Below are 17050 nucleotides of genomic sequence, written 5' to 3' on the forward strand. Positions count from 1 at the left end.
AAAACATTACACTTCATAAACTCGCTAATGAAAGCAAATTAATTCGTTTACAAATGTGCTATCCGCTATTAAGAAGTAACGAACAAAGATTTCTGCTACGAATTATGTCCATTAATAATGGATAAACTACGACAATCATAGATATTCAGTCACAAAGACTGGAGGGAAATATAATACAGGGAGAGTCCCAAAGGACCCTTTACATATAAAAAAGATCTTGTTTACTGTATGATGTTTTTCTCCTGGTGTTATTTGCTACACATTTCTTTCACGAGGTGAAACGATAATTGTTATTTCCCACTGTATAGATATGCGGCAAAAGCATAAAACATTGTTTCTTCAGCAACTTTCTACTTGTAATAAATAGAAATGAAGTCCTACCGCTTTAGAATAACGCCCTACTACGTACAGCAATGGCTACAGTAGAGGAAATCAGCAATTTGGGATACGAAATTGTGCCTCATCCTCTATACTTTCCTAAAATTTTCCCCATTAATGTTACCATTTTTTTCCGCTGCTTGAGCTATGTTTTGTCCATTTGAAGACTCCTATGCATTAATTTATCGTGCAGTGGAAAATATCATCCCTTTCAGAGATATATGTTTTTACAAATGTAGTATATATAACCATATAACCTTGCCATACTTTGGCAACAATGCAAAAGATACTACAGAAGATCATTTTGGTTCAACAAGCTTTGCTATTCTTTTCATTCTTTCCTTTTTCATTCATCCTCAAAATCGGACATTTCAATTTGCAACAACTCAAAATTAAACGTTTTCATTTGAGGTATACAGTAAATTAAAGTTACATTATTGCCCACAAAAGAGCATTTTATTAGATGCAAATGTGTTTGCATCTAATAAAACATGAAGTAACAAAACATGTTTAAAATTCCTCATCATCGGAATAAATCATATGCAAAAACCAAAAAACTATTAGCATTGTGGCAAAATGTGTTTTTTAATCTGTATTTATTCATGCGTGTGTGTGTGTAATAAACCTAAGTATTGATTCACTTTTTCAGATGCATTTCATCAATTCTTGCAGCAATTTCAACATTTTAGGAATAAAACAATTTTGGAGAATTTATATTTCTGTTCCATATATGCTAAATATGACGCAATAGTATAAAAACAGAATTATTTCAGGATTTGTATTTCTGTTCCAGCTGAAAGATAAGACCATGTTTGAGAAACTTCGCTTAGTATGTCGTATTTTTTTAGCATGAAGGATAGTCTCATTTTTTTCTGAAATCATTCAAAATAAATGGTAAAAAATCTTAAATATAACACAAATTAAGTAAAATTTTCTTCATGTTTTTTGAAGAATGGTTATTTATTATCTACAGAAATTAGGGCTTCCTGCTCAGAACAATATTTAATGATATACATAGTTTTTATGTTATAATTATTCAAAACAAATATACATTACATTTTTCCCATATATTACATTATAATTAACAACAGATTTGACACTCTAGAAATCTGATATATATGAAATTTTTGTTTGAAATGAATACTAAAATTTTCACAATATAAGTACACTTAAAGATCACTTAATGTGATGCAACAATCAGTCACCTGTGTGAGACTTCAGCTGCCTGAATATTTCTGTAAAGATAATTCTCAACTCGCATTCAGTTCGGGTTTTGCAGCAAAATAATTTATTGAAATTACCGTAAAAGAATTCTGCTTCTATGCGTTTGCATTTGTGATACGACAATGAAACTGATCAGCAAATATTTTAATGTAAGAACATTCTTCCATTCTTAATTCTTCTAAAATTTTCGTTATTCACAGCAATAAAAATTTTAAAAAACACTATTATTCATAAAAAAATTTATTAAATTTTTGAATTCATATTTTAACAAAGCAATTCATAGTCATTCATGCTGTCATTAATGAACAATGAACCGTTACTCAGATTTTAGCCCAAAATTCATGAATTCTGAGTTTGAATTCTAAGTTTACTTGATGCTTTCGAATGCATAAAATAATATGCACTCAAGTTTACTGCTGAAAAGTGTTTTCAGTTACATGACACTACACAAATATGAACGATGAGATAGGCAGTTTTTAATATTACTGATATTCAAGCAGAAGACTCGCAATATTCTGATCATATTAACAACGACGAAAATTTCTGCATTCAACAAATGTTGAGTTATGTCAGTAAATACATATACTATACAAATAGTATTACACGAAATATGATTAGAATCTCATTCAGTGAATTGTTATAATTATTATTTAATAACTTATAATTATTATTATTATTTGTTATAATTATTATTACAAAATTCCTATCAAAAACCTCATTGCAGAACTGAAGATAAATATGAAATTAAAATTGGCAATGTACTCATATTGCATTAATCTGGAAAGTCTCCGCAAATAATCAGATCGGTTTGCTTAAGAATTACATTAAATATCCCCTTTAATTTTTGTAACTTATTAATCTTTTATTAAAAATAATGAATAGAGTACTTTTGAAAGTGTATACTTGAAATTGCATATTTAAAAGTAAATAGGTTTTACATTAACTTTTGGTATTAGAATGAATATTCTCTCAACATATCTCCGCTGAAAAAGGTCTGTATTCTATCCTATCATCCAAAAGACTGATTTTTAAGGAATTTCCATATGGTTACAGAGAATTAAATTATATCAAATTCATAAGAGCAAAAATGTTCATTAATTTTCATAAACCATCTTCATAAATAGATCAGTTTTCAAGACAAGATGAGAAAAATTTTTGAAGCTCATTAGTTTTGTAAACAATGTTCTAATATTTGAATGAAGTGAATGTGATGTTTTTTAAAAAATGAGCGCAGTTATTTTTCATTGCATAATCTCACTTTTACTTAGGTAATCACAGATGTTCATTAAGCTGAAAACGAAAAATGATTCAAGATAGTGGTTTGGACTTCGTTGATGTATTGCCCTGAAAAAAAAAGTAATAATAATAATGACAATTCGTGAAACATTTTTCATCAATTTATAAAAAATCTCATTCACTAAAATAATGCAGTGTATGAATTCTAATTTTTACAAAAATCTTTAAACAAAAACACGTACAAAAGTTTATACAAAAACAAATCGTTTATACAAAAGTACTTATCCGACCTTTAATTCGGCGATCGTTAGTTACAGACATAAATTCAAAATGTGGTATCATCTTTAACACTACAAATAGTCATATTTTGAAATTTTTAAGCTTGAAACGATTACGAAATTTATCGTCTTATATAATTCCCGGTTCCTAAACTTGTATTTATCAAAACTGTAAACTCATCTTAAAAAATAAAAGGTAAAAATATTACTGGAGGTGTTAAGGCAACAACAGTCAGCTTAATATTCGTAAATCTCAAATACTAGTTTCGTACGTTATCAAAAGAGAAATATATAAATCTTATGTTGCTCAACACTGTTGGTCAGAAAATCCTATTTTCCATTTTTCGTCAGCTAAAATAATTCAAAAATTATCTTCCGTAGACAAATTAGATTTTCTAGAGGCGTTTCACATTCTTAAAAGTATTTCAGTTTTAGGTAACGATCCCAATTCCAGACCGTCAGTTTTTAATGAAGTTATTTCATAATTGTTTTAAATGTTCATCAATAGATGACTCCAGTAGCTTATCTTCGTTCCTGTCATTGTTATCACCTGAGCACAGTCTTCTGTTTCATCATTTTCACTTCTGCTTTTCAAGAAGAATGTTCTATATTTTAGCCTTCGAAACTAGTCCTGAAATTTTCTACACATGATGCTGATTCTTGTTGTCTTAACGCCTTGAATAATCGTTATTCATCTTGTCATTTTAACTCAGATTAGAAAGCAAAACACACTCTCGTACGGCGAAAATTGAGCGAGATATTATACTTCAACAATTTGATTATTTGATGTAATTTTCAGCTTGCTACAAATGTACCGGTTAATAAATATATTAGAATAATTCGACTTTCATTGTTTTTCTCCTAAATGCCATTCAGTGGTTTTCTTCGTAATTAATTAATGTGTAACATTTTTTACTTTATAATTTTGCTATAAATGACATGCCAAAAGAATTTTCATTCAATTTATAGCTGTTCAAACTCTTAAAATACATTATTAATATTGTCATTAAGCTTTGTTACTTTAGAATCATAATCTAGTAATAATAAAGATATTTTATTAAACAAGAGTTTACTTTTTGTTTTTAATTAAAGCAAATAAGTTGATGAAATGGCTATGTGCCAGTAGTGAAGCCTACCAGTGTTTTCTAGAACTCGAGTTCTATGCGATTCTGTGAACATCTCCCTTTTTGAAATATTCATGTTGATCAATCTTTTCATAACAGTGTACATAGAAATGCTGGTAATTAATATATCAATTTCCGAAATTTTTTTTAAACTGATATTTTATTTTTAGCTACATACAGATATTAACATTTTGTTCTTCAATTTATGTGCGGCCTTTGATTATGAATTCCAGTTTCAAAGTCAGATATCTCAATGAATTTTCCCTTACCTGAATCATACGTCTTATATTTTATTTTTTTAATGAGTATTAAATTATTCTCAATATAATTATAGATACCGAGGAAACGTATAAAAATTTAGATTTTGCAATTTATACAAAATTCTTTTATCAGTTGCATTCTCTGTTTTATTTTAAGAAATATCATAACTGGAAGTACCATACTTAAGATCAACATTTTAAATCACTTTGTATAAAATCCGCAAATAACTAAGTAACTTCAAAAATAAACTAATTGCTTTATCTCAAATCTTACATAAAGAAATCTTATGTTGAAATTATTCTTTCTTCATTAGATATCAGCATAAATTTACCGCATAGCATGCCATAAGTGCAGAGTCAAGAAATATCTCGAAACATTTGAATGTATTGAGGATCGATTTGAAATTTATCTGAAATACCCTTTTAATTTTGATAAAACAGTTCTCTTCTTTGATCTCCTACAATAAAGCCTAGCCTTTTAACCGCGATGAATATAATGGAGTCAAAAAACGTAAAAGATTGGCTTACCATTTTTTCCAGTCTAAATGATGATTGTGCGAAACTGACAATAGCTCTAATTATAGAAATGTCGCAGAAATCAGAATGCTTAAAATGTGTTAAATATTTCCTTAATGGTGTAAAACGAATAAAAATGCAGGAAATACCGCGATAGTTTTTACAAAAAGCCTTAATAAAGTTTACAAGAAGAGAATAATTCAACACACGTAAAATTGTTTCAAGAAATACCTAGAGAAAGATGAATACACTTAAGATTATGATCTCCTTAGCTAGAAATCATTTAAGATTATAAAGAATTTTGAATGATTTTATTCAGACTTAGATGACAGCAAAGCGGCTTAGAGTGAAAATGATTATGAAAATGGAATATATGAACAAGATTGAAATCTCCTGGAAACAGATATTATTTTCGAAAGTTTTACATCTGTCCACAGAAGTGCTTATAACGCCTTTAGTTTCGTAAACTTTGGTTGTAGATATCTACTTCCAAAGATAAAAATATTTTAAATGATGAAAGTATTTATGTTTTTGCATTTTTAAATTAAAAATATCAATTTTGCAAACATTTCGAAATTTAATTTTTTATGTCGTCCATCACCCAGTTTTTATAGTTTGTAATATTTTATTCCTATTTAAAAAAATTAAAAACTAAAAGTTTCATTCCCGTATAATACAAATTTACTTGGATATTTAATTTCAAAATTTTGGATTTTCGACGTCATTTTAGGCTTGCTTTGTAGCATCGGTTTAAAAGAAAATTAGAATAAATCAAGGTTTACCTTTTTCCTCTTTAAGGTCATTGAAAAATGATACTCTTCTGTGATTTACTAATGTGAAATATACATTAATTTATGATTCTGCTTCAATTATTATGCAAAAAACATTTTCCCACAAGTTATTTGAAAGATTTTAAACGATAAAAAATACTTTAATGACATTCACATGAAGTTTTATTATTTTGATCCATAATATGAAAATAGTACAATTTTTTTAACTTAGAAGTACTTTTCATTTTTAAATTATGCAAGTAATGTTAGGAATTTGAGAAGTACTGACACTGAAGCAAGCCAGTTCTTTCTACAACCTGAATTCTACAAGATTCTATGAATAAGATCTCTGTTTTAAAAAAGGATTTATATTGACATAGTCTTTTCACAGCAATCTACTTAGCAGTGCTTGTAAGCATTTCTTTGTTCAGTTTCTTTACTACTTCTGAATATAAAACAAATAATTCAATATCTCAGTCACTTTTTGCTGTATGGGAGTCAAACACTTTTAATTTTGTTTTCATAATGAGCGTAAAAGTTCTGAACATAACTATAGGGTTTGGAGGACGTATGAAAAGTTATTTCGTTATTTTTACAAAGTAGATCTTTTTTAACTTTTAAAATGCCAAAACCTAAATATTTGCATCATTTAAAACATTTGTAATTATATATCTTGAGGGAAGGACTGGGATAATAAAGGCCTCAAAAGCACTTTGTGAATATGAGAAATAAAGTGTGATGGCACGCTAATGACGACAAAACTATTACTGACTAAAAACAGATTTACGGAAGACTAGAAGACTATTTAAGTAGTGGGGATGCTGAAGGAAATAAATTAATACCGCCTTCTGTTCAAGTTACAATGCATTACAATGACACATACAGAAATTTAGTATTTTCATATGACATGAGCGAGAAAGCTTAAGAACGTAATTCCATTCATCATACTCTGCTTAAGATGGGAATCAAACAGTTTATCAGATGGCACTTCAAGTTGTTTTCCTTAAAAATACTTTAAACATGTTACTCTGCTAAAATCTTGAAAATGAAGTGTTATTTATTAAAGACAGAACAACTGAAAAGGTGTGGTTGTTCTCATTACTACATTATTTGTTCATCAGTATGAATTCTTAAGACTTTCAGAATAAAAGCATTTCAATGAAATTAAAAACAGGATGATAAAACTGAATTTTAAAATGAAGTATTTTAACTTTTTTGAAACATCATAAAATATCCTTTTAAATAAAGACGGTACTTTAAGCAAACTAAAAGCTATAAAACTAAGTTTATATAAAAGCCGTAATACCGTAGTAATACTAAATTTCTGCTGCTAAAATATGCGGGATTATCTTAGAGTAAAATTTCGATTATATGTATTTCTTAGTATTTACCCGTCTTTCTGGAAGACGTATAAACGATGATAAAAGACCTTGAAAAACTTATAAACAATGTTTTATTGTGCATTGAATTTAAATTATTGAAGTGCAGTTATCTTGCTGATAATAATCTGTGTTTAAATTTCAATTTATATTACTTACAGATTTTGTTTCCATTGAGGGGTAATCATGTTTGTTGGGCAGCAGCTCTTTATGACTAAGCTTGTCCTACGTAAAAAAAAAATGCTTCAGGACATATAGTATTGCAATTTATTAACATCAATATTATGACGCAAGTATTTATTTTCTGTATTTAGTAAGAAATCTGGATGTCTAAAAGAAAAATATAACTTAATGTAACTTCTTTTTAATTCTTAACATAAAATAATAAATAAGTAATTGTTTTATAAAATAAAAACGATTGGTAATTAGAACTTATCTTACACCAAGAAGAGCTAAAATTTTCCCATTTTTCAACTCTAATGGCACTTTTCTCTCACGTGAACCTATGTATCGGCTTGTCTATAAAAGAGAAATACATTTATAAAAAATATTCCGAAATGCTCGTTAATAAATTAATAAAAATCTGAGAATAAATTAAGTAAAACAATATTCTTTTACAGCTGTTATAAAGTTTCGGCCGAAATTCCTGTTAACTCAAAACTTGAATAAAAATATTTAGATCTTTGTTTAACAGATCAAAAAAATAATGCATTTTAATACTGAATTCATAGTGCAATATGCATACCCCAAAATCTTGTGAGAATTTGTATGCATTCAAAACAGGTAGAAACTCTAAATATTACATTGCAAGAACCATCTCAATAAAGTAAAATTGTTTCTATTTTATTTTAATTTACTATTAATTTCTAACTCATTCAGAGCCCTGTTATGATAAAAATAGATGTAAAATGCGTTATACACGAAAAAACGAAAATGCATTTTTGTGATTAATGTGTAACAAACAGGTGACAAAATAGACTGCGCTACCAAATATAGAAAATATACAAGGTGATTATCTTAAGTACGTACAAACTTCAGGGTCAGGTAGGTCACCGAAAGACGATTCGAAATTTTATTGCAGTATAGAGGTGGAAAAATAGTCCTCATGTACTATAAAGCAGAGAAGAAATCACAAGAAGAGAAAGAGAGAATAATGTGAATAATAATATTTTAATCATCAATTCGCTGCTGGGATATTCAGAGATCACAGTAAGTGTTCGAAGTTACAGCCGTCAGCTACGATACAAACGTGATACCGGCGTGGCACTACGAACATTTTGGAATATACCTGGAGTCTCACGGATGATCGCCCTTGCTACGCTAATGTACGGGACAAAATCGTCCTTACTAGTCACGGGTGTTTCGTCACGGGCGTACGCCAGGCTTTCCAGTTAACCACAGCGAATTCAAGTGTTACTAAACTGAAAGAGTAAAATGGATTGGGTACCATCATGCTGGAACCACATAATGTTGGGCTTCAGCTGCTGGATGCTTCGTTCATCTAACAATGCGGGCAATAATTCCTTCAATAAAATCTTATAAAATGACCCGTCCAGACTAACAGGCATGAAATATGGGCATATTAGGTGGTAGCCAACTATGTTCGCCCAAATATTGACGGAAAACCGGTGCTATGCTGTATGTGCTAAGTACTCCTGGGGTTGTCCACTGCCCATATTTGCATGTTATATATGCGTTGTAGCATCCTTCTCTGCTAAAGTATGCCTCGTCGGTGAACAGGGTAGTTAGAAGCCGGGAAATGGGATTCCGTCGAACATTTCTGCTTATACCATTTAGCAACTACAACTATCGGTGCGTAATCAGCAGGAGACAATTACTTTAGGCGCTATTCATGGTATGGATACAAGTGGTCCGAATGAAGGATTCTCCAGATGATTATTTGAGAAACAGAGAGGTTTGTAACGATCGCCTGTGTATGACAATCCTTTCTGCATAATGGAGCATCATCTCTTCTATTTGAGGTGTCCATGTCATTGGTTCCCAACTCCTCTGACTTGCTCTGACAAATCCTGAATCCACAATCTTTCATGAGGCATCTGGTGATTTGTAATCTCCCTATCCTGGTACCGATTACTGTAGAGGAGCACAGTCGGCCAGATGCTTTCGCTAATTCGGAATTACTGAAAATTTACATCATACTTCCTCTGTGGTTGATTATCAAATGCCGAATTTCGCAAGCAGATGTTTTACCTGTTCCATTACAACATCCTCTAATGCACTACGAATATTTATTGCTGTTTATTTGCCAACCTTTATTAGTGTTTATTTGCGAATGGTTCTTTGAGTAACCTAACCTACCCTGACCGTTTGTAGGCGAATAACTTTGCGTGTAGCTATACAAAGTAGCAATAAATTATTGTCATATATTTAAACTCTTCTATCTATAAAAATCAGCAATAAATGATCACCATATATTTAAATTCTTATACAGTAACAGCAGGTAATGGACCAGATATGTTACAAAAGAGTAATGTAATATACAAGTGTGCCTCAAACCTCCTGGCCTATAATGATCGGCTTCATTGTTAACGCAGCGCACCCATCACAGACAAACAAAACTAAAGTTAAAAGATTAAAATAGAAATACAATTAGAAACATCACACGAAAATTCCCAGTATTATTCTATTGCCATTTATAAAGTTCAACAAATCCTTAGCAAATCTAAACTACTTATTGCGGCAATCCTTAATCGGTTTAAGCCACAATTTAATAGATTGTTCCTACTTCAGTAAAATTCTTAAATACTAAAATTAAAAAGCTTTGTATTATACTTTAATATAGTTTTTCAACAAAAACAGTTATGGGCTTCAAATAAAGTACTACTTCCAATTGTCCATTAAAGACTGTTATGTGCTTAAGTAAAGTACTAAATCTGAATGCCCGATTTTGTCAAAATGATTTTGGTGTAGTTTATTTGATTGCAGCAAAGAGTCAGTCAAGGACTATCTGCCTAAGGGGATGGATGCCTTCGTGGAGGACTTTCTAATTTATTAAAATGTAATCAACTATTTAGCCGAGCCCTCAAGTTCATGCATGATTCTTGCGCTCAAAACCCCGCTAGTGTGAACAGATCTTTATGTGGGGTTCAAGTAAAGTACCATTTCCAATTGTCCAATTTTATGCAACATCTAATCAGATCTTTACATGAAGGTAATTATCTTAAATACGAAAAATGGAAATTTTTGGAAATTTCATATAAATTTTTGGAAGTTTCATATACATACACACTGAAACCATGGCGCACAAAAGACAGACATGATTCTTAAAACAGCAAAAACATGTTATGAAGACCCCATTTCGTGCTTATTCACTGAAAACTCACTATCGAATTTTTGCACCGAAATCTTTACTTTCCTTACCTACGTATATATGCTGGCGGGAGATAAATTTTTTTTTCTAAATATAGCGTGAAGGTGGTTGAGAGTGGTAAGAACTTTTTATGCAGTTAAATTAAAATAAAACATTAAAACTATGTTTGATAATGATATGCTTATAGCTTTAACTTATAATCATCATATTTTCATTTCTGATAGGTTCAAAAATGCTTAATTTGGAGAACAAAATCTGATTTTTTTACCTTTACTGAACCCGGAGTAATAACTGTTCTGTGATGTGCAGTTTTTCTTTGAGAGTATTCTTTCATAAGACTTTCTTGCGCTTTCTGTAGGACCTCACAGAGATATTGAAAATGCATTTCATCTGAATGGCACTAAAAGTAGAGACAAATTTAAGTACATTTAAATGTGTAGCATATTACCGTTATATGCATTTGCTTCGAAACTGTACTTCTGAAAGAGACTGACCTAATTTGCATAATTTATATTATTAATTACTATCAAATAAAATGAAATTGTAAATAAACTGTACCGTGAAGCTTGGTTTCTTTTCATCTGAAGATATACTTTCTACATTCTGTCTAAAAAGATAGCAAAAGCTGGTAAATATTCAAAATTTGATCTATTGATAAACCATGAAATAGTTAGTATTCACTTAATAGTTCACTTAATAGTTAAACTTAATAGTTAGCATTCACTATAAGATTTATGTTAAATAAGAACACGTATTTTTATATCTTCCATTCCTTAATACAGGGTTATTCAACAAGAATGGAATGATTTTTAGAAGCTATATTTTATTCAGAAAAAGAAATCTAATCGGGCAAACGTTGCAGTCTGAGAAAGGTTGCAGTAGGCTGAAGTATCATAAGCTGATTGTTAGCTTGATTTGTGGATTTCCATGGGTTTCACTGGAAACGTCTTTCTGGTTTTCTTCCTTTTTTCCCTCCGAAACTCGCGACAGTCAGTAGCTTACTCCTTTACACTGAACACAGACATCCATTGCCTTGAAATTCCCGAAATCACCACCAAATATACTTTCGAAAGCAGAACCATTGAAGTAGACCGTTTCAGTCTTTTGTTGAAGTGTAGACTTTTCTAATGCAAATAAGACGACTCATTCATAGCGCGATAGACCGTTTTTACCATTTTTACTAAACAAAACTTAAAACCCTGCACTTCCAATTGGTCAGTGATTCATTCTGGTAAGCTTCTTGAAGACTACAAATAAGGATTTAGAAATTGATTCATTCTTTTTGAAAAACCCTGCATATTCATTGCATTAAAGATATATTGATATACTAATTCAGAAGACAAACAACAAAAATCAGCGTTATATTTACAAAATTTCCACAGGACTAGTTTCGATGGTTTTACCGAACCACCATCCTCAGCTGCAAAACCGCAAATGGGTTTTTGTTGTTTGTCTTCTGAATTAGTATTTATTCGGCGTGTTATTGTGTCTTAATATATTGATATAGTTTTGTTTGAAAAAACAGTTGTACTTTCTGACCTTTTATGTTCCTGATGAGACGTCTCTTGCAGATACCGAATATTTTTCTTTAGTTTTTCTAAGCATTGCAGTATTTTCTTATGATCCTGTCGTCTCGCATCAGCCAAATCATCACAGTTTAGCCAAGAAGAATGCATCAGCGCTGTTGATCCTTTTAAGTCTGCAATCTGGAGTGACTCGGAGAGTTTATTCATTAAACTCAGATACTGTAAGACAGAGTATGAGTTTTTTTTTTTTAAATTTTAATCATATACAACTAAATTGAAGAAAAACGTCATTTAGAATTAAGCATTTTTCAAAAGGTAGCTGTAAATCAAACGTTAAAGGAACTTACACTTTGCTCACTTATTGTTAAAAGTTTCCAAATGTTCCCTTCTTTCAGTGTTGAAGAAACTTTTGCTCCAATATTAGCTTTATTCAGAGTGTCATCACTCCTAACTTTCTGCTCTAAAATACAAGAAATATATTAAATTTCAATAAAATACAATTGGATTATATTAGAAAATCCGCTAACGTCAAAATAAAAAGCCTGCAGTTTAAAACATTCATTTTATATTTATTGGCAAGTGAATACTTTTTTAAAATCAAAGAACTTCATACTTATATTACTGTAGCATTAAATTTCATTTACTTGACTTCCAGCATTATGAATTTATTTCTATAAGTCCTTGTTTAATTCATGTAATACCTAGTGTTTAATATATAAGAGCTTTAATCATTTTCCAAATATGAGCCAACTTTTTATCTTTCATACATGTATTATATCTAAAGGTTGTTTAAAACAGATTGCATGAATAAATATTTCTTAAATGGTTGGCTGCAAACCAATAATTCCAATCTAAGAAATAAATCAAATAACGTAGGCTTTTATATTACAGAAATTTTAATCACGTGACATACTTAAAAAATATTAAGAATTTAAATAGAATAACTATAATAGATTTACGTATAAGTAAAATGTCAAAAAAGAAAATTGTTTCCTTGAACCGTGTAGCCCAGTTAGGCATGCAAAAAATATCTTTCCTCATACAGTCAAAATTACCGTTAACTATAGCTCCTGGGGTTCTTGCTTTTCTAAGTATCTAAAGACTGTTTTTAGGTTTAAAGTTTCAGACAGCCACGCATGTCAGGGTTTTTGGGTGAGAATTTCTAAAAGTTACCTTTAACGTTAGGAAAGCAATAATTTAGAAACACTGACTAATTTGTATTTAAATTGAATAAATGTAACTGAACACTATGTTAGCTGTAGCCGTAATTCCACTCTTTCTGCTTTCTAGAAATCTCGAGAAGCAGATAATGCTAGAACTATGTCGCCCGGCCGGTTGAAAACTATTTAAAGCCTGAGAGAGACATCTCAGCTCCAGTTGTTAGGTTAGCTGCTGTTGTTATTGTTGCGAATTCGTGATGAGAACGGAGTACTTTTCTTTTCAAATGCGTTGTGAATTACATTCTATTTATCGTATTTGCTTTCTATTGATTATTACTGCCTGCTATTATGAACACCTGTACGAATATCTCGGAGAAAAATTCCAGCGTTTTGTTATATTTCTTGTGTTAAGAATAAATTTTATTAACTTTTTATCGGACCTATGCATTCAATCTATTACGAAACCGTACGAACGTAACGATGTTTAATGAGATTTCATTTTATAGGATCCCTAAACTGCTAATGAACTGCTTTATAAAGATACTTTCGTAGAAAACTTTCTAAGAAAAAAACTTCTGTATTTTCTTTATACAACCAAAAATCACGGATGTGACGTAAAAAAAAAATAGGTTAAAATTACTTTTTACTTTTAAACTGCTTGACTCTTGCTCTGGTAGCGCAGCAACAAAAAAAAAAAAAAAAAAAAAAGGGAAAACTAAAAAAACTAGGAACAAAACACTCGGATAAGCAAAACTTGTCTTACCTCTTTAACATTTTTGAATGAATAGATAATATCCTCCCTAGTGTTTTGTTAGAATCAAACATTATTTATCAAAACAAAATGTAAAAATTCACTTTCGTAACAAATTCCTCGATCTGCTATCTCTCTCTAAGATACAACTAGATCCACTGACTTTCTTAAAACACATAAATATCAATTCCACTCTAGAGATAGTTCCAAAACACTTTACATTTAAAATACAACAACACAGAACTTTTCAAAACACCAGGGAAAGATAAATCTCACACTAAAAAAGTCTAAACACAAATTCTAAATAAATTTAATAAGCCAATCGTACAGTCACAAAATACTCAAAATTGATTTTGCTACTACCGCAATAAGTTTTGCCCAGGTTCAAATTGAAGTAAAACCATATTTTCAGTAAGGATCACATGGATGACCTACAGTAAACCACAAATAAAACTCAAAATAAAACATACAATAATTAAATCAATAAACACATCTATTTAATATTCCAAACATTATAATTTACGAATGCTGGCCAGACTACCCTTACAAAACTTAATCTCAAAATTCCCTCATAATTTCTCATTACGAGTATGAATACTACAAATCATTAATTCACATTCACATTTAGAATATGGAACATTTTATCTTCTGGTCTTTAGGAATCGATTAAATTGCTTCATATAATACAGAATAACATTACTTTATTGAAACTTTCTTTTCAGAAATATTTATTATAAGAGATATCGAAATTAAATAAATATGACCGTTAAACAGCAAAAAAATTAACTTCATTCCCTCTAATTTAAACAAAACGAGAGGAAACAAAATTTCACTCACGGAGTCCGCGTACAGAAGTTTGAGGGTCTCAGGGAGCTGCCCGGATCCATTCACAAATCGTCGAAACAATAACGGCCGAAACTTCATCGCTGTCAGGAAAACCGATACTGAAGTCTATTCAAGGCACAACGAGAATTTTCTCATAGTTCCAGCACTATACGCTGTCTAGTAGCATTTTAACTCTAAAATCAGCCTTCCATTTTATTTCGAAGTTATTCTGAAGATAACCGCAGGAGAGGGACAACAGGAGACAGCAGACCATGGCAGAACGACTCCACTCTTTCCATATCGTCCTTCCAAGTGAAAAAATATCAGCGTCGAATTTTTCAAACAAAATTTGGCGGTCAGGGATAACGCTGGACCTATCCCCAGATCTTCTGTCATTTTCGCCGATGTCTATCCGATGGAAGCCCACCGCGAGCTCGGACCGGTCCCCGCGCTGTCAAAACCCTCGGAGATAAACAATACTAAACGCGAACCGCGGTCGCCCCCAAGGGGTCGCCGGGCTAAGCTCTTTCTCAAAAATAGATGAGAACTAAACCAAATCTCTAAAAAAATCCTCATCCTGCCTCTCGTGTAACGGCTTAAAAAACCTCGGTTGACGCTCAAAATGTAACGCCTCTAATTCACTATTTGCTCAAACATCACTAAAATTAAAAATTAGCCTATCTTAAACAAAACTTGAACTCCTCATAGTCAACTAGAACAGAGGCAATACATAGCCTCCAGAATTCGAAGAATCAGTCCCCTCTACAAGATGGCATACACTTTCGCGCGCAAACCAGCAAGAATGTTTCCAATCGTAATTCATTTAAACTTGCGACACCAGTAAATAATGAACACGTCACCCAATTCTCTACTTCAGAAAGGTCGAAAATACTTTTTCGCATCCACACCCGAAACACGGGGTCAACCCCACGAAAGATAAGTGGGCAGGAAAACGCAACTGGCCGCAAAGCGACCGCTTCGTGAGAAACGGAAGTAAGAAAAAACACGCCTTTTTTTGCTGTATCAAACTCTTCAGCTAAACTTAAAAGAGCTTGGCGGTAATCGAATGAAAAGTTTCAACAAACCTATATATTAAACACTAATTCTTAAATAAGAACATTACAAATTCCTTATTCACAGTAAATTAATGTCATCCATAAGACTTCCCTATTCACAGTAAACAATACGCAATAATTGTACACAAAAATAATACATAACAATTTCATAACAATTCCCCCACGGTCCGGAAATAGAAAAATTATGTTAATTACACACAAAAAAATATGCATAACTGAAGAATACTATTACACAAAAGAATGTAGTCACGGAGAACAGTGATAAGTTATTCACAACAATTTCAAATTTACCTATACTTAAACCAACCAATTAAGAAAATTCAACTATAAACATTTTAATACAATTCAATTTGTAGCCAAAATCGACAGCAAGAGTGAAGTGTCCCTAATACCCTTAATTACTAACTTGGTAACACAAACACAATATAACAATTCAACCGCTTTGTGAGAAACGGAAATAAGAAAAAACCTGCCCTTTTTGCTGTATCAAACTCTTGAGCTAAACTTAAAAGAAATTTGCCGTAATCGAACGAAAAGTTTAAACAAAACTATATATTAAACATTAATTCTTAAATAAGATTATTACAAATTCCTTATTCACAGCAAATTAATATAATCCCTAAGCATTCCCTATTCACAGCAAATAATACGTAATAATTGTACACAACAAAAATAATGCATAACACGGACCATCCATGCGGTAGTCCTTTCAGCTAGATATTGAGCCCTGGATCAAATTATACCTGTTTTGAAAATTTTAGCACCCATCTTCTGTTATGTCTACTGAGACGTTACCATATATCATCTTCGCAGCTTAATATGATGACAAATTTTATTTTCTCAATTGAAACTTATTTCTACAGTTTTCAAGGAATGAATGGTTCATCCTTTACTAGAAATCCCTTTTCTTATAATAGGATACCTAGATTTATTTCTGTGAGCTAAGGATTGCGATTTAGTGATTTAAAAATCATCATTTTTATAACTGATGAAAAGATATTTTGTGGTTTACTTTTGACAGATACCTCTCTTGTTGGAAAATATAGCTTCTAAATGCTGAAGCTTCGATTGAATTTCATGTAACTCTTCCGAATGTCTTTTCAAAATGACAACTTGTGCATTGGATGGTTCTGAAAGCTCCTTCTTTTCGTCGAAGCTTTTCATCAAACTCTGCGAATAATGACATAAACTATAATGATTAAACAGGCTAATCCAA

The 17050-nt window shown here is 31.1% G+C and overlaps 1 protein-coding gene across 1 annotated transcript in view; it reads right to left on the minus strand.

The window, feature by feature from the left end:
• Positions 1-1323: 1323 nt before the first annotated feature.
• LOC118193825 (uncharacterized) overlaps positions 1324-17050 on the minus strand; it is a 207169-nt gene continuing 191442 nt past the window's right edge. The window contains exons 14-21 of the mRNA XM_085808992.1: positions 16860-17004; positions 12370-12482; positions 12036-12241; positions 11055-11103; positions 10765-10896; positions 7607-7684; positions 7325-7390; positions 1324-2946 (exon numbers count right to left, since the gene is read on the minus strand). Of these exons, the coding sequence (XP_085665118.1) occupies positions 2911-2946; positions 7325-7390; positions 7607-7684; positions 10765-10896; positions 11055-11103; positions 12036-12241; positions 12370-12482; positions 16860-17004 (825 nt within the window). The 3' untranslated portion in view covers positions 1324-2910. The remainder of the gene's footprint in view (positions 2947-7324; positions 7391-7606; positions 7685-10764; positions 10897-11054; positions 11104-12035; positions 12242-12369; positions 12483-16859; positions 17005-17050) is intronic.

The sequence above is a fragment of the Stegodyphus dumicola genome, chromosome X2, assembly GCF_044657685.1.
Source record: "Stegodyphus dumicola isolate Sdum_Otavi_A_Nest chromosome X2, ASM4465768v1".
In the NCBI taxonomy this organism is placed as follows: Eukaryota; Metazoa; Arthropoda; class Arachnida; order Araneae; family Eresidae; genus Stegodyphus; species Stegodyphus dumicola.